At 52.4% G+C, this 16,820-nt stretch overlaps 1 protein-coding gene across 1 annotated transcript in view; it reads right to left on the bottom strand.

Annotated features, from left to right (window-relative positions):
- Positions 1-16,820, bottom strand: part of COPA (COPI coat complex subunit alpha) — a 29,194-nt gene that overhangs the window by 5,565 nt on the left and 6,809 nt on the right. The window contains exons 7-27 of the mRNA XM_051640978.1: positions 16,505-16,614; positions 15,303-15,402; positions 14,079-14,214; positions 13,289-13,371; positions 12,452-12,602; positions 11,515-11,581; positions 11,332-11,407; positions 8,482-8,564; positions 7,658-7,797; positions 6,578-6,663; positions 5,189-5,327; positions 4,750-4,912; positions 3,623-3,769; positions 3,165-3,354; positions 2,449-2,544; positions 2,031-2,119; positions 1,248-1,371; positions 880-969; positions 677-786; positions 412-489; positions 142-210 (exon numbers count right to left, since the gene is read on the bottom strand). Of these exons, the coding sequence (XP_051496938.1) occupies positions 142-210; positions 412-489; positions 677-786; positions 880-969; positions 1,248-1,371; positions 2,031-2,119; positions 2,449-2,544; positions 3,165-3,354; positions 3,623-3,769; positions 4,750-4,912; positions 5,189-5,327; positions 6,578-6,663; positions 7,658-7,797; positions 8,482-8,564; positions 11,332-11,407; positions 11,515-11,581; positions 12,452-12,602; positions 13,289-13,371; positions 14,079-14,214; positions 15,303-15,402; positions 16,505-16,614 (2,327 nt within the window). The remainder of the gene's footprint in view (positions 1-141; positions 211-411; positions 490-676; positions 787-879; positions 970-1,247; positions 1,372-2,030; positions 2,120-2,448; positions 2,545-3,164; positions 3,355-3,622; positions 3,770-4,749; positions 4,913-5,188; positions 5,328-6,577; positions 6,664-7,657; positions 7,798-8,481; positions 8,565-11,331; positions 11,408-11,514; positions 11,582-12,451; positions 12,603-13,288; positions 13,372-14,078; positions 14,215-15,302; positions 15,403-16,504; positions 16,615-16,820) is intronic.

The following is a 16,820-nucleotide window of genomic DNA, read 5'->3' as shown; positions in this document are numbered from 1 at the left end:
CCTCTTGTTTTAAGCCCAGGGAAAACGAGGCACAAGATGGGTCATTGAAGGACATAAAATGAAGCTTCAGACTGGATCAGAGATGAAAAGACATGAGGACAAGGGCAGAGTTTTTCCCAAGAAACTCCAGGGGAAACTTACTCTCATTGCTGTCTCAAAGGAGCCTGCCAGAATGTGGTCAACAGGGAGCTGGGAATTGTTGCACCACACCTGCAAGAGCAGAGGGAAAAGACAGAGAAGAAGACCTGTGTGTATTGCCCACGTTTTTCTCACCTACCCTCACCAGCCCTAGCCCCTGTGGAGCTCCTGAGCTGTGCTCCCAGGGGAGTGTTATCAAAAAAAAACAGCCCCAAAAAGCACCACCAAAGTCAAAAGCTTCTGAGAAGGACAACCAAAGAGTTGTGCTGTTACCTGAGCTGGGCTGGTGCCCTTGGTGGGTGGCACAAAGAATCCATCCTCTGCTGCTCCTGCTGGGCCAGCAGGAACATCCTGAGGGAAATACAGGGAGCAGTGATGAGGGTGGAAGTTTCCAGCATGCAGAGGAAAGCAGAGCTGGCCACAGCTTGTGGTGACCAAGTCTCTGCAGAAGCCCAGCATCCATTTCCCCACCAGGAGCTGTCACTGCCTTCCCAAGTAACAACTGGGCTACTTCAGAAGCATCCCAGAAGCCTCCTACCAGTTCAGGGGGAAGATCCAAATCTTCTTCCACTTCCCATCCACCTCCTTCTTCCTGTCCTTTCCCTAGACCTTCCTCTCCAAAGCCCTCTCCAGCATCCACAAAGCCATCTGGAGGGAGGGGGCAGGGGAGGAATGGTCAGAGCTCTTGCACAGGCACAAACTTTGCCTTCTTCTGCAAGAAGAACCCTTGGATTCACCCACCTTCATCCAGCTGCAACTCTGCATCTTCTCCCCAGCCTTCAGTGCCAACAGTGTCAATGTCAATATCAGCAGCCAAGGCACCTCCTTTCCCTACAAAAGGGCAAGATCCTTCATTTACTCCCCTCTGAGTGGGGCAGGTGTTAAACAAAGAACCAGGCTGGGCCAGAACCTCCCCCCCATCCTATTGTCAAGTCCCATCTTGTGCTTCCAAAAGGCCAAAGATTGGAGAGATTTGCCAAAGATGGTGGAAAAGCCAACCTGGGTTCCAACCTCCTAACAAATCTGAGGTTAAGAGCAACAGCTCAGAAGACAAACATCTCCACTCAGCAGATCCCAGCTTCATGCAGCTTTGCAAGGACAAATGTTACCTTTGCTGGCAATTGTTCCTTCAAAGAAGCCCTTGGAGACAGTCAACAATGGCCAGTTGGTGTCCAGAGGCATGACAGGAGCAGGAGGCTGCAGCAGCTTTGCTTTGGGATCAATGTCTGGAATCTGAGAGGAGCAGAAACCAGTTAAAGGCCATGGAAGGACAATCACAGAATCATGGAATGGTGAAGGTTGGAGGGACCTTAAAGATCATCAGGTTCCAACTTCCCTGCTATGAACAGGGACACCTCCCACCAGCCCAGGCTGCTCCAAGCCCCATCCAACCTGCCCTTCAACACTGCCAGGGATGGGGCAGCCACAGCTTCCCTGGGCAACCTGGCCCAGGCTCTCCCCACCCTCACACTCCAGAATTCTCTCCTCATCTCCAACCTCCAGCTCCCTCTCCCAGTTTTCATCCCTCCCCCTCATCCCATCCCTCCCTGCCCTTGTCCCAAGCCCCTCCCCAGCTTTCCTGGAGCCCCTTCAGGCACTGGAAGCTGCTCTCAGGTCTCCCTGGAGCCTTCTCCTTTCCAGGCTCAACACCCCAACTCTCCCATCCTGTCTCCAGAGCCTCTCCAGCCTTGGATCATCCCTTTCTTTCCTCTAACCAGCCCCAAGCAGCACAGTCTCAAGCCAAATAAGGGGTGGCTGGAATGGAGATGGTGCCTCCTTCCCACAAAGGAGCTGCCTGGCCAGTCCCACAACCTCCAGACCCCACTGTCATCTTCTTCCCAACCCCCAGAGCTCTTGCCATGAAGCAGGAAGCCCCTGCTCATGGTGCTGACCGTTTCCTTCTCAGGATCAAAGGTTTCTTTCAGGCTTTCAGCTTCTTCATCCAGACCATGAGTTGCAGCTGTGAGATAGGCCAGGGACTCTGAAATGAGACACAACCAATGTGAGTGTTGGTTCTTCACTGCCTAGAGAAAAGGAAACTCCTCCCACCACACACAAGGTCACCCAAGGGAAGATGAGCAGCAGATCAATCCCACTTTTAGGGACTGTCACTGGATTCTGGATTAGGATCTGCAGGCAACAAGAATATCTTCACTCAGGTCTCCTGGATGATACCCCAGCTCTTTCTGCTCACCTGCTTCAGCTTCTCAGATTCTGCTGAGCCACCTCCAAAAATGACTGCACATCCCAACCACCTCTCCAGCCTCTCCCCAGCCCACAGGGACATGTGTTAAGTCTGATGTTACTCACTTTGCCCACAGTTCTTCAGGATCCTCACTCTCTCTGCCACATCTCCCAGATACAAGGCATTCTGGTAGTGGCCACTCATGTCCTTACGGATCTCAGCTAAACCAAGGAGAAAAAAAAAGTCCTGAGAACTTTGCTGGGCTTGGCCTTCACTATGAGGTCATTCATTCCCTCTGGGAACGACACTCAGAACCTCCAATTCTGGAGCACCCAACACAAAGGGGACATGGAGCTCCTGGAGAGAGTCCAGAGGAGCCCTCGGATCATCTCCATGGCCTGGAGCAGCTCTGCTCTGGAGCCAGGCTGGGAGAGTTGGGGTGTTGAGCCTGGAGAGGAGAAGGCTCCAGGGAGACCTTAGAGCAGCTTCCAGTGCCTGAAGGGGCTCCAGGAAAGCTGGGAGGGGCTTGGGACAAGGGCAGGGAGGGATGGGATGAGGGGGAGGGATGGAAACTGGGAGAGGGAGCTGGAGGTTGGAGATGAGGAGGGAATTGTGGAGGGTGAGGGTGGGGAGAGCCTGGGCCAGGTTGCCCAGGGAAGCTGTGGCTGCCCCATCCCTGGCAGTGTTGAAGGGCAGGTTGGATGGGGCTTGGAGCAGCCTGGGCTGGTGGGAGGTGTCCCTGCCTGTGCAGGGGGTTGGATCTAGATGACCTTGAAGGTCCCTCCAACCCAAACCATCCCATGGTTCTACAATTCCTCTTTGCCACCACCCTGGCACTCACCAATCTTCATCATCTTCCGAAGCTTCTCCAGGTTGCCAGTGATGAGGTAGAGGAAGGAGAGCCTGTCAAAGTTCTTGGTGCGCTGGTAGCACATCTCCACTATCTGATGGTTGCCCTGCAGCAAAGCCACTTCTCCCAGTTTCTCCCAGCAGTTCTTGTCATCCAGAGCTTTGGCTGCTTCCAGAGCAATCTAACAAGGCAATTAAGATGGTTACCAAAGGCTCTGCAGAAAGCAGGTTTCTCTGCAGGCTTCTGTTGATGATGTCCATGATGGAAAGCCTGGGGTTACAAGGATCTAAACCGTTCCCACCAGCTGAAGGTCTGTACCTTGGTAGACCTGCTACCACCCTCAACTCACACTTCTTCTGCTCAATACTCCTCCTCCTTGCAGCCAAAAAAAAAAGAGGTTTGGAAGTGATGCCCCTCAGGACAAGCTTTTCCCCCAGCACCCTCCTCACCTCAATGTTGCCACACTCCAGGGCCAGGCTGAAACGGGTCTTCTCATCCTTGACAAAGTGCAGGGCCACCTCTGGGTAGCCCTTCTTCTGCAGGTAGGCAATGATGGACTGGCCCACCAGCTTGGCATTCCTCACCATGTGCAGCACCTGCAAAGAAACAGCCCAGGCACTGAAACTGGTTAGATGATCTTCAGAGATCCCTGGAAGGGGCCCTTCCAACCTTCTGGAGATGGTCCAGGGGACCATGAGGATGATGAGAGAACTGGAGGTCCTGTCACATGAGGAGAGGGTGAGACAGCTGGGTTTGTTCAGCCTTGAGAAGGCTTAAGAGAGACTTTATCACCATGTACCAGTCCATAATGGGTGGCTACCAAGAAGATGGAGACTCCCTTTTTACCAGGAGTCCCATGGAAAGACAAGGGGTGATGGGTAAAAGTTCTTCCTGAGGAGATTCTGATGGGACTCCAGAAGAAAAATTTTCACCATGAGAATAATTAGATTGGAATAATCTCCCAAGGGAAGTGGTGGATTTCCCCACATGGGACAGTTTTAAGACTCATCCTGAGAGGGCTCTGAGCCTGCTCATTTAAACCACTTTCTTATCTAGAAAGAGTAACGGGAGGGTTTGGGCTGGACCTTAAAGCTCATCTAGATCCAACCCCCTGCATGGGCAGGGACACCTCCCACCAGCCCAGGCTGCTCCAAGCCCCATCCAACCTGCCCTTCAACACTGCCAGGGATGGGGCAGCCACAGCTTCCCTGGGCAGCCTGTCCCAGGCTCTCCCCACCCTCACCCTCCAGAATTCCCTCCTCATCTCCAACCTCCAGCTCCCTCTCCCAGTTTTCATCCCTTCCCCTCACCCCATCCCTCCCTGCCCTTGTACCAAGTCCCTCCCCAGCTTTCTTGCAGCCCCTTCAGATACTGGAAGGCCACTATGAGATCTCTCCAGAGCCTTTTCTTCTCCAGGCTGAACAACAGGTTGGACCAGATGACTCTTGAGGTCCCTTCCAACTTGGCATTTTATGTTTCTGTGAACCCAGTCTCCCCTCTGACCACTTATGAGGGACCTCCCTTGAGCTGCAGATACAGATCAAGGGAGAGTGCAGGGTTCCTCATGTCTCCTCACCTCATCATATTTCCTGTTGATCAAAGCCAGCTTGAACTTGAACTCTGTGGGGTCGATGGTGAGGACTCTGGGCCTGCACTCCCTGTCCAGGCAGTAGACGTTGTTCCCCTTCACGCGGGTGACATAGATGGGCAGGTCCAGGGTACGGATGATTCCATGATCCCTACCCCAACACAACACATCCAGATGACCACATTCCCAGCCTCCAAGGAGACTCAAAAGCCCTGGAGGTTATTTTAATCCCACTCAAAGGAACAGCACAGCCAGCCCAGTGATAAACCACCAGTCCACAGGGTGAAGCACCCAGAGATGAGGTCTGAGCTGGACACGTCCAAGCTGAAATAAAAGTCCCATTTCACAAATATCTGCCATAAATGAAACCCCAAGGTAGCCTGCACAAGGTCAGATGAAGGACTTCACGTACAACTCCCAGACTCACCCCGTGGTGACAGCATATTTGATGTGGTTGCTGGTGGTGTAGATGAAAACCCCACTCTCATCCCAAGCGCCGCTCTTGACGCGGATGTTCTCGTGGATGTTACAGAGCGACTCCAGCTTCCTGTTGCAGATCATGATGGCTGGAGAGGAAAGCCCCAAGAAGTCAACAATGTGCCTTTGTGGCCAAGAAGGCCAATGACATCCTAGGGTGCATCAAGAGTGTGGCCAGTAGGTTCTCCTAGGGAGGTTCTCCTGCCCCTCTGCTGTGCTGAGGTGTCATTTGGGGAACTGGGTCCAGTTCTGGGCTCTCCAGGTCATGAAGGACAAGGAGCTACTGGAGAGAGTCCAGCACAGGGCACTGAGATGCTGAGGGGACTGGAGCATCTGTCCCATGAGGGAAGGCTGAGGGACCTGGAGCTGTTCAGCTGGAGAGGAGACTGAGTTGGGGTCTCGTCAGTGCTGATCAACATCTCCAGGGGGTGTCAGGAGGGGGGGACCAGGCTCTTCTAGCAGTGCCCAGTGACAGGATGAGGGGCAATGGGCACAAACTGGAGCACAGAAGGTTGAAGATAATGAAAAGCTTCTTTGAGGGTGACAGAGCCCTGGGACAGGCTGCCCAGGGAGGCTGTGGAGTCTCCTTCTTCGGAGACATTTCCAACCCATCTGGGGGTGTTCCCGTGGGATCTGCTGGAGGTGACCCTGCTCTGGCAGGGGGTTGGACTAGATGATCTCCAGAGGTCCCTTCCAACCCTGGTGACTCTGTGACCCTATGAAGTAAGGGAACCCTCTGTTGTTAAAACACCTGCCTCTGAGTCATGGCTCCTCCCTTCCACAGCCCCAGCAACAGGCACAATATTCAGTGTCAGACAGTAAGGAGATGATGGCAACCACAACTGAATTGTCACCATCTGCCTTTGTTTTATGAATCACAGAATTGTCACAGCTGGAAAAGGCCTCTGAGATCACCTAGTCCAACTATCCATGCAGAGGGGGAGAGGGAAACAAGACAACCCACCCACCCAACCCCACACACCAGCACCCAACACAGAGAAACCCCCTCATGCCCAGTAGAGCATGTCCTCAAGTGCCACATCTACTCATTTCTTGAACCCCTCCAGGGATGGTGACTCCACCACCTCCCTGAGCAGCCTGGGATGAAGGAGATGAGCTGGATCACTTGGAGCAGAACAAGGAGTTCTCTGTTTTACAGAAAGGTTCTGCTGAAGAGCCAGAGTGGCAGAGCCCACACTGGGAAAGTCCTCAGCTGTGCCTTCAGTGCTAGCCATGGCACTGAGTGGTTTCTCCAGCAAGGGACTTGCTCCAGGCCAAGGAAGGAGATGGAGGGCTCTGGGATCTGGGTGGAACACTGTGTGTGTCCTCTCCTGCTTACCATGCTTTGCCAGCAGAGCCACATGGGACATGTCAGCCGACCAGATGACGTACTTGACCTTGGCAATCTTCACTGAGGCCAGAGTCCTGGGAGAGGACAGCAGGGGCATCAGAGGTGAACAGGACCTCCAAAGCCAGCTCTGGATGAGAACCACCAGTGCCCAAACTCCAGAACCTGTTTTACAGGTGCCCAGAAGGCCCTTTTTTGCAAAGCTGGAGCTGTAAACTCATGAGGCAGAAGCGAGTGTCCCCGCAGAGCAGCACAGCAAAACAAACCCCCTCCGTGGCTGTGCAGCAACACATGGAGTCATGGAACTGGTCTGGTTGGAAAAGACCTTGAAGATCATCCAACTCAACCATCAACCCAATCCTACCAAGTTCACTGCTAAACCATGTCCCTCAGCACCTCATCTACATGGCTCTGAAACCCCTCCAGGGACGGGGACTCCACCCTGGGCAGCCTGGGTGGGAGGGATGAAAACTGGGAGAGGGGAGATTTAGGTGGGACATCAGGAGCAAATTGTTTAGTGTGAGGTTGTTGAGACCCTGGGCCAGGTTGCCCAGGGAAGCTGTGGCTGCCCCATCCCTGGCAGTGTTGAAGGGCAGGTTGGATGGGGCTTGGAGCAGCCTGGGCTGGTGGGAGGTGTCCCTGCCCATGCAGGGGGGCTGGAACTGGATGATCTTTAAGGTCTCCCCAACCAAACCCATCCCATGATAATGCCAAATGAGCATTTGGAGCAGATACAAAACCTCAGGGACACCAGGCAAGTTGAGCTTGATTGAGTTTGGCTTTTTTTTTTGATGTCTCTCCACTCTTACAGCTCCTAGTTCTGCAGTCACAGCATTTCCCATGGGATGATACCCACCTCCCTGGGATCAATGGCACAGATAAACTGCACCTTGGCTGTGTTCACACCCTGCTCTTGCTGAGAGTTGTTGGTCGTGGTTGGGATCAGTCTGAAGCAGCCTGCACTTGAGGCTGAACTCTGGAGGGCACTGACAGCTGTCACTTGTCCCCAGAGGGCACACACCAGTAGGACTGCAATATCCCAGCCTCTCCCAGCAGACTGGGAGGTCTTACCTCTTCTGCTGCACGTCGAAGAGGGTGATGGAGTCTGCATCCCTCAGCAGCAGGTTCCCAGTGCCAGCGTAGAAAATCTCATCACAGTTTGGCACCTGCACCTTCTTGGTGATCTCATTCTTCAGGTTTTTGATGAGGATCTGCCATTGGAGGAGAGGGAATGTTAGCACTCAACATAGACATCAGGCTTGGGGGTCCTGGGAAAAGATGCCAAAACTGTTTTGTGGGACTGTTCCATAAACCTTGGAGATCTTAGAGCAACCTTCAGTGCCTGAAGGGGCTCCAGGAAAGCTGGGGAGGGACTTGGGACAAGGGCAGGGAGAGATGGATTAAAACTGGAAGAGGGAGGCTGAGGTTGGACACGAGGAGGAAATTCTTCCCTCTAAGGGCAGTGAGACCCTGGCCCAGGTTGTCCAGAGAAGCTGTGGCTGGAACGAGATGATCTTTAAGGTCCCTTCCAACCCAAACCAGTCTGTGATGCTATGATTAGAGCCTGGAGCCCCTTCAGGCACTGGAAGCTGCTCTAAGGTCTCCCTGGAGCCTTCTCTTCTCCAGGCTGAACACCCCAGCCCTCCCAGCCTGGCTCCAGAGCTGCTCCAGCCTCACATCTGATCCTTCAGCTCCCTGCATTTTCACTCTCCTAATTCACAGACTCCACCCGCCGCTCCCCGCTGACACCACTTTGCCAGCTGATCTCTGAGAATCCCCCTAACCCAACTTCCCCAAGAACTCTTTTCACTCCACCTCCCTGCTCTCCCGTCTACCCCCCTCCAGATGTCAGCACCCCCAGCCCAAAAGGTGACCCCACCAGCTCCTCCCCTCACCGAGTGCATCCGATCCAGGACAGCGAAGCGGTTCCGAGCCACCCAGACGGCCGTGAGCCCAGACGAGCGCTTCCCCTCGGGGGCTGGGGAGAGAAAACACAGGCAGGGAATAAAGCCTCTGGCAAGGCAACACGTCTCATCAGTCTCTCTCCAACCCATCTCAGCTGCTGGAGCTTCCTGCTCACTCGGGTTTGCCCTGGGGCTGTTTGTGAGAGACATCTGTGGCGAACAGGCCCGCACGGATCCTTCAGCCAAGCACAGGTTATTGACACTCTGGCAAGAAGGGGTGACCTAAACAAGCAGGCACACCCATAGTCAGGTGAATAACGGTTTCTATTCCCTATTCCCAACCAAAGTTCCCTCCCCTGTTTCCCCACTGGCTGGGTAGCTCAGGGTTTCCAGCCCATCCCACGCTTCAAATGATCCTGCAAGTTTCCCACCCCTGTTCACATGCTCCATTCTAGCAGGTCACGTTTCACCTTTTAAGGTATAATTCTGACCTTTCTTGCCCTCTTGGCTGTAACAAACCAGTGTCATCTTGCCCCGAGGAGCAAGATAGAAGTGGCTTTGTTGGGTCTGATCTCGGCCATCAATCCTGCTCCATGTTGGGATCCCCCAGATGGAGCCCAGTTCAGCCCCTCAGCTTCTTGGACTGTAAAACCCCCCCAGGTGTCCTTGGAACCTGCAGAGATCTCACTTCTCTTCAACAAACTATTACATTCCTAACACTAGGTTATATATAAAAAAAAAAAACCAAACCCGACACGATGTTTCTAACACTAAGATGCAAAACCAACACTACATTTCATTTCTAACATGTTGAAAGGGAGAAGGGAACCGAGAAGGGAATGAGCTGCTGCTGTTTTGGGGGAATTCAATTCTCTTTAGTCCTCAGCCCCTTTTCCCACCACTCCTGCCTTCTCTGAGCCTCACACCAGACCAAGTGCTGCTTCCCCAAGAGCTACTTGCCCCTACATCCTCACCAATGATGATTAAAAGCAGTTTAAATGACCCAATTCTAATGCTGAAATTAAAAAAATAAACCTGACTGGCTCAGGCCTCCTCTACCACCCAAGACAAGACTTGTCCGAGGCCAATTCCCAGCTCTGCTTGGGGTTTGTTGATGGAAACTTCTGGATCTCCACAGCTCAGCATTTTCCCCTTGGCTTTGAGTCTTTTAACAGTGACTGGAGATCAGGAAGGAAATGACTGAAAGGTGTTCCCTGCTGGAGAGTGATAGGAAAGCTTAGCTGCCCTGGTAGGTCAGGTCAAGAAGCTGAAGGACATGGAGGTGGCAACTCTGAGGGACAGGTTAAATGCCTACATTACAGACCTGGGAATATAGGTTGTATATAAAGCACCTGCTTGGAGACAATCATGGGATGGGTTGGGTTGGAAGGGACATTCAAGATCACCTAGATCTAACCCCCTGCATGGGCAGGGACACCTCCCACCAGCCCAGGCTGCTCCAAGCCCCATCCAACCTGCCCTTCAACACTGCCAGGGATGGGGCAGCCACAGCTTCCCTGGGCAACCTGGCCCAGGGTCTCACCACCCTCACACTGCAGAATTTCTTCTTCATTTCCAATCTAAATCCATCCTCTTCCAGCTTAAAACCATTGCCCCTTGTCCTGTCACTGCCCCCTCTTGTCCCAAGCCCCTCCCCAGCTTTCCTGGAGCCCCTTCAGGCACTGGAAGCTGCTCTAAGGTCTCCCTGGAGCCTTCTCTTCTGCAGGCTCAACACCCCAACTCTCCCAGCCTCTCTCCAGAGCAGAGCTGCTCCAGCCTTGGATCATCCCCATGGCCTCCTCTGGACTCTCTCCAGGAGCTCCATGTCCTTCTTATGTTGGTGGCTCCTGAACTGGACAAAGTTCTCCAGGGGGTCTCAGGAAAGCCAAGGAAAGGGGGAGAATCCCCTCCCTTGACCTGCTGGCCAGAGGACACATAGTGACCAGTAGAATTTCAAAAATTCCCTCAAGTGCATGGTTTTCATGAGGCCCAGATATTCCTTCCTCTAAAAGAATAACCCCTTTCCCCATCCCAAGGGTGACAAGCTGGGTGTCTCCAGAGGCAGCTTTGATCCAACTCCATATTTGAAATAAATTCAGTGACATTTCATCTCAAAGAAGTTACTAAAAAAGCTCCTTTTCTCCAAAGGCACCTGCTGACTCTCCTCAGCAGAGCAGGAATCAGTAAATCCAGGAGCAAGTGAGCTGGATTCCAGTTGAACTCATTCATCACTCCCACTCATTTCCAAATCTTTACTGCCCTGACAACAGAGGCAGGAGGAACCAGCTGGAGTTTCAGATCCCAAATGGAATGATAGGTTTTGTTGTGTTGGGGTTTTTTTTTTGCCTAAATCATGTTTTGACTTGTAAATTGCCCAAAACTGATCTGGAATTTGCTGAGAGGAACAATGAGTCCTGGCACCCTGGCACTGACACTTTTACAGCCACTTTTCAGGGTATAAAACCTCCTAAACCAAAACGTAGCTGGTGAAAATCCATCTCTGCTGACAAGCCAGGAAGGCTCCTGCTGTGTCAGGAGGGAAAATGGAAAGCTCCTAATAACAAAATTATAAAATATATATTTGTAGCAGTAAAAGGTTGGGATGAACATGAATTTTTCAAGTCAGTGCAGCGTGATATAGTGAGCAGGAAACCTGCCAAATGCTGTGTGCTGCAGGGACATGGGGAAACAGGGAGAAGAGAGTCCAAGAGGAGAGGCTGAGAGAAATGAAGCTTTTTTTTATATATATATATCACACACACAGAGTTGGAGAGAGGAGGAGGGGACAGCTCCACAGTGAGAAACACTCCCAAGGATTAATGGGAATAAAGAAATGCTTACCATCTGGATTCTGGGAGTCTGCATCCTTGGGAATGGTGTACAGGTCATAAGTGCTGTTCTCCAGGTTGCTGGCTCGCTGAAGAGAGGGGGGAAAATAACCCCATTTTGAGAGAGGATTTACACAGAACTGACATTCCCAGCCTGGTGGAAAAAGGGGGGTTTTTTTAAACACAAGTGACTTACTGTGCAGAGCAGGACAGCGTTCTCAGCTGGGTTGTAGGACATGTTGAACACAGGGAACTTGGAGCCACTGAAGAAGGATGAAGAAGAGGAGGAAGTTAGAGAGGACCAAGATTATTCCTATCAAAGTCATCTTCTGGAAAAAAAACTCAGTTGTTCTTTGAAATGTACTGAAAAGCTCCATTTTGGTGAATTTTCTGAATCAGCCTCACCTGGAAACATTTTAAGAAGATCAGTGTTTCATAAAGAGCTGGTATTTCAGTTTGAAACTTCAAGGTAGTGTAGAAAGAATTTATATCCATGCACAGATAAAAAGTCACTTTTGACAAGGGCTTGTAGTGAGAGGACAAGGGGGAATGGATGAAAACTGGAAGAGGGAGATGGAGGTTGGACATGAGGAGGGAATTCTGGAGTGTGAGGGTGGGGAGACCCTGAGACAGGTTGCCCAGGGAAGCTGTGGCTGCCCCATCCCTGGAAGTATCCAAGGGCAGGCTGGATGGGGCTTGGAACAGCCTGGGCTGGTGGGAGGTGTCCCTGCCCATGGCAGGGGGTAGGACTGGATGGTCTTCAGATCATGAAATGGTTTGGGCTGGAAGGGACCTTGAAGACCACCTGGATGATCCTTCAGGTGGCTGCCCCATCCCTGGCAGTGCTGAAGGGCAGGTTGGATGGGGCTTGGAGCAACCTGGGCTGGGGGGAGGTGTCCCTGCCCATGCAGGGGGGTTAGACCTAGATGATCTTGAAGATCCCTTCCAACCCAAACCATCTCATGCCATAATTCTATGGTCAAAACCACCTTCTGGGCTGTTCTCTGACAGAAGCGTCACCAGAACCTGAGGGATGCGAACACAACAGGCCCTGTCTGCGAGTGAGACACAAAGAACAAACCCAGGAGAGTGGCAAGAACTTGTTTTTGAGGTGATGAGCACCCATCTCCTACCTCCGGAGCTGCATGACAGCAACATCCTTGGAGCTGTTGAAGTCCAGCTGGCGTAGGAAACGGTCCTTCACATAGTACAGCATGTTCCCGTGCACAGCGTAGGCCGGACGCTCCCGCTCCAGCTTGAAGACAATCATCCCCCCATCGTGGCCTGAGAGAAGGCAGGGCAGAAGTCATTTAAATAGTTCATAAAACCCTGTGGCTTTTTTCATTATGAAGATGCCACTGCCAAGCCCTTGCAACCAAGGAAAGGGCAACAAAAACCAGCATGATCACCACCATGCACTGCTCCTCAGCAGCGGCTGATGCCACTTCTTTCCTAAGCCTTCTCCCCCCCCTCATGTTTCCTATTAAATCCATGATCTGACCCTCTTTGCCAGCTTTTCACTCATTATTTAAGTGTTAATAGTCTAGTGTGGGCCCCCCTGGGATCTGTCCCATCCCTTCTCAGCCCTACAGCACTCTTGGAGCCCCTGGCAGTGTTGAAGGGCAGGTTGGATGGGGCTTGGAGCAGCCTGGGCTGGTGGGAGGTGTCCCTGCCCATGCAGGGGGTTGGATCTAGATGATCTTTCAGGTCCCTCCAACCCAAACCATCCCATAATTCTGCTGCCAATGCAGAGGCTGCCCTGTTCCAGTTCTGAACTGCAGCTGATACACTGAGATTGTGTTTCACTAAATAAGGTTCTTTCCCTATGATACATTCAATAAAGGCATCTGCGAGTCACTGTGCCCTGCCAAGTCTACTGGAGAAAAGCAAATCCTGCATGGATTTCCCAGATGAAAAGCATCTTCTCTTCACAGCAACGTGTCAAGACACTGAGGAGGAGCTTTTCTTACCTGCAGCAAAGAGGTTGAGGTTGGGATGAGCAGCCAAGACCCAAAAGCGATCGTGATCACGGCGGAAGGTCTGGACCCCAGTGCTGAAGTGCAAGAGGAGGAATAAAGAAGATTCCAAATAAATGGAAACCTTGGAGTAAAATTCAGATCCCAAGGTCCTAAGCTTTGCCACGCTGACCCTCTCTAGAATCAAGCATGAGGTGAGTTCAAAACTCTGTATTTAAATCCTTCTGATAAAGAATAGATTGCCATTTAACATCATCTCAGCAGCAGGGCCACCATCAGCCCTCCTCAACCTGCCCTTGATGTTGCTCCTAACATGTCCCACAGGGACAGAGCAGAACAGGAAACCTGGAGAGGGACTTTGGACAAGGGGTTGGAGCAGGAGACAAAGGGGAATGGATTAAAACTGGGAGAGGGAGATTGAGGTTGGAGATGAGGAGGGAATTCCGAAGTGTGAGGGTGGGGAGAGCCTGGGCCAGGTTGCCCAGGGAAGCTGTGGCTGCCCCATCCCTGGCAGTGTCCAAGGGCAGGTTGGATGGGGCTTGGAGCAACCCGGGCTGGTGGGAGGTGTCCTTGCCCATGCAGGGGGTTGGGGCTGGATGAGCTTTCAGATCCCTTCCAACCCAGTCCATGATTCTACAAAAAACACAACTTCTCCCCCGTGGATTATCACCCACCAGCAGGGATGTTTTAACGGCTTCTGGTGTTTGATTTCAAGCAGAAAAAGAAAGAAAGATGTAAAAACTTCCTGAAATGAGCCTGTTCCAGCTGCCTGCTGAGCACCCACCGTTTTGACATATCCCAGACACGGATGCTCTTGTCCTCTGAGTTGCTGAGGATCAGCTCCTGCCGTGGGTGGAAGACGGCGCAGGAGACGTTGTTGTAGTGTCCCCGGCAGGTGTCCACCTCCCAGGCCTTGGATTCTAACCAGAGGTGGGAAAGAACAAGGAAAATCCTGCTGGAATTGGGTTCAGCTTTGCCACAGAAGCACAGCAGGCACTTTATAACACAGCCAACTGCATCAGGAACTGGTTAATACACCCAAGTGTGGCCAAGAGGGTGAGGAAGGTTCTCCCGCCCTTCTGCTCTGCCCTGGTGAGGGCACATTTGGGGAACTGGGTCTAGTTCTGGGCTCCCCAGTTCAAGGACAAGGAGCTACTGGTGGGAGTCCAGCACAGGGACACAATGCTGAGGGGACTGGAGCACCTGCCCCAGGAGGAAAGGCTGGGAGAGCTGGGGCTGTTCAGCTGGAGAGGAGGAGACTGAGGGGGGGGTCTCATCAGTGCTGGTCAACATCTCCAGGGGGTGTCAGGAGGGGGGGACCAGGCTCTTCTCAGTGACAGGCCAAGGGGCAATGGGCACAAATTGGAGCACAGGAAGTTTAACCTAAATAGAAGAAAATCCTTCTTGACTTTGAGGGTGACAGAGCCCTGGGCCAGGCTGCCCAGGGAGGTGGTGGAGTCTCCTTCTCTGGAGACATCCCCAACCCATCTGGAGGTGTTCCTGTGGGATCTGCTGGAGGTGATCCTGCTCTGGCAGGGGGTTGGACTGGATGATCTCCAGAGGTCATTTCCAACCCCCTCCACTCTATGATTCTCTGCAATTCACACTGATGCTCCCTCTCTAACCACCAGCACAGCTCACCCAGGACACACAGATAATCCAGATGACTCCAGAGCTCCAAAGGATTGTGTGGAGTCCAGCTGGACTGAGCTGCCAGCAGCACAACCATTCTTCAGGGAGGTCTTTTGGGGTTTGAATCACCTCCCTTTCTTATTGAATTGGTGCCTATCCAAAAAACTTGGGTGAAGTTCTACTCCTACAAGCTTCTCCTACTCCTACAAGCTTCTCCTCAGCAGTGTGTGCTACAAGAGAATTGAGCCTTCCTCAAACTGCCAAAGCCACCAAAGCTTGGGATTACTAACCCTTCCATCATCCAGACAGGTTTGCAAAGTGGAAATGAACCCTTAACCCCTTGTCCCTCAGGGCTTCCCCTGGAGGGTCCTCTCACCGTTCATCCTCCAGATCTTCACCTGCCGATCATCGGCTCCCGACACGATGAGGGGCATGGTGGGGTGGAAGGCAGCCCAGTTCACCCCACGGTCGTGGCCCTGCAAGGAAAACCAGAGCCTTGGAAACCATTTGGAAGGAAGAGAGGAAGGGCAAAGGAAAAAATAAATGCAAGAAGAGAGTCTTGGGAAGACAGAGCTTAGAGATTCTCAGCCATGTCCCTCACAAGCCGCTCATCCTGATGGGGTGGGACATGGGCCAGGCTGGGGGGCTGTCACCTGTGCCCCATCTTCTGCAGCCTCTCAGAGGCCACTTGACAGCTCCAGTACAGAGCTGGATTTGATGAGATGATCCAAGGCTGGAGCAGCTCTGCTCTATAGAAAGGCTGGGAGAGTTTGGGGTGTTGAGCCTGGAGAGGAGAAGGCTCCAGGGAGAGCTTAGAGCAGCTTCCAGTGCCTGAAGGGGCTCCAGGAAAGCTGGGGAGGGGCTTGGGACAAGGGCAGGGAGGGATGGGATGAGGGGGAGGGATGGAAACTGGGAGAGGGAGCTGGAGGTTGGAGATGAGGAGGGAATTGTGGAGGGTGAGGGTGAGGAGAGCCTGGGCCAGGTTGCCCAGGGAAGCTGTGGCTGCCCCATCCCTGGCAGTGTTGAAGGGCAGGTTGGATGGGGCTTGGAGCAACCTGGGCTGGTGGGAGGTGTCCCTGCCCGTGCAGGGGGTTGGATCTAGATGGTCTTGAAGCTCCCTCCAACCCAAACCAGTATGATTTTTAAACCCCACACTGCTCATACCCAGCAATTCCACAGTCACATTACTGATGCTCAGCAATATCAAGCTTTGCAGATACCATTTTTCACCAGGAGAGCAAAGCTGGGGCTCAGCAGCAGCTCCACTTCCCAGCTTTAACAAGCCATCCTGGATGGCTGCCTCTTCCATCATCTCCTCTGTGCCTTCCAGCAACACGAGGTAATAACATCTGCTATTTAACTGAGCTTTTGGCTGGATGTTTGGTGGCTGAGCAAACATCTCCACATTTCCTATGTTCAAAACCTCAGAAAAAGTCATGCCATGATCTCCAAAAGCCCAGAACTCTGCAGAGCTGAGTCAGGTGTCTCCATTCTTCTTTTCCTGGGGTTTTGGAGGATCATTTGTGATCTCAGTCAGTCTGAACAGGCTGTACCAACACACAGACATTGACACTGTACCTCGAGGACGTGCTTCACCACTGCATCCGTTGTCCCAAACAAATCCACCCCTGTGATGCCCCTGACATCTGATTCCACAGCTCCAGGGGACAGGTTCTTCTTCCTTAGGCCTTGTGGAACAAACAGGAAGGAGAGGAAGGAGTGAAGAAAGCAAATATTGTATTATCAACACCATGTTTCTAATCATCACCACGTCGAGCGCTCGGCTGTGGACACACAAATTCAGGTGGAAACTGGGAATGCAAGAGAGTGGGAAACATCCAGGACTCCCTCCCACTTCCAAAAGCACAAAAGCTTGGATCAGAGCCACCAAAGG

The sequence above is a fragment of the Apus apus genome, chromosome 27 (assembly GCF_020740795.1).
Source record: "Apus apus isolate bApuApu2 chromosome 27, bApuApu2.pri.cur, whole genome shotgun sequence".
Classification (NCBI taxonomy): Eukaryota; Metazoa; Chordata; class Aves; order Apodiformes; family Apodidae; genus Apus; species Apus apus.
Note: the sequence above shows the minus strand (reverse complement) of the source record. Positions and strands in the feature narration are given on the sequence as shown.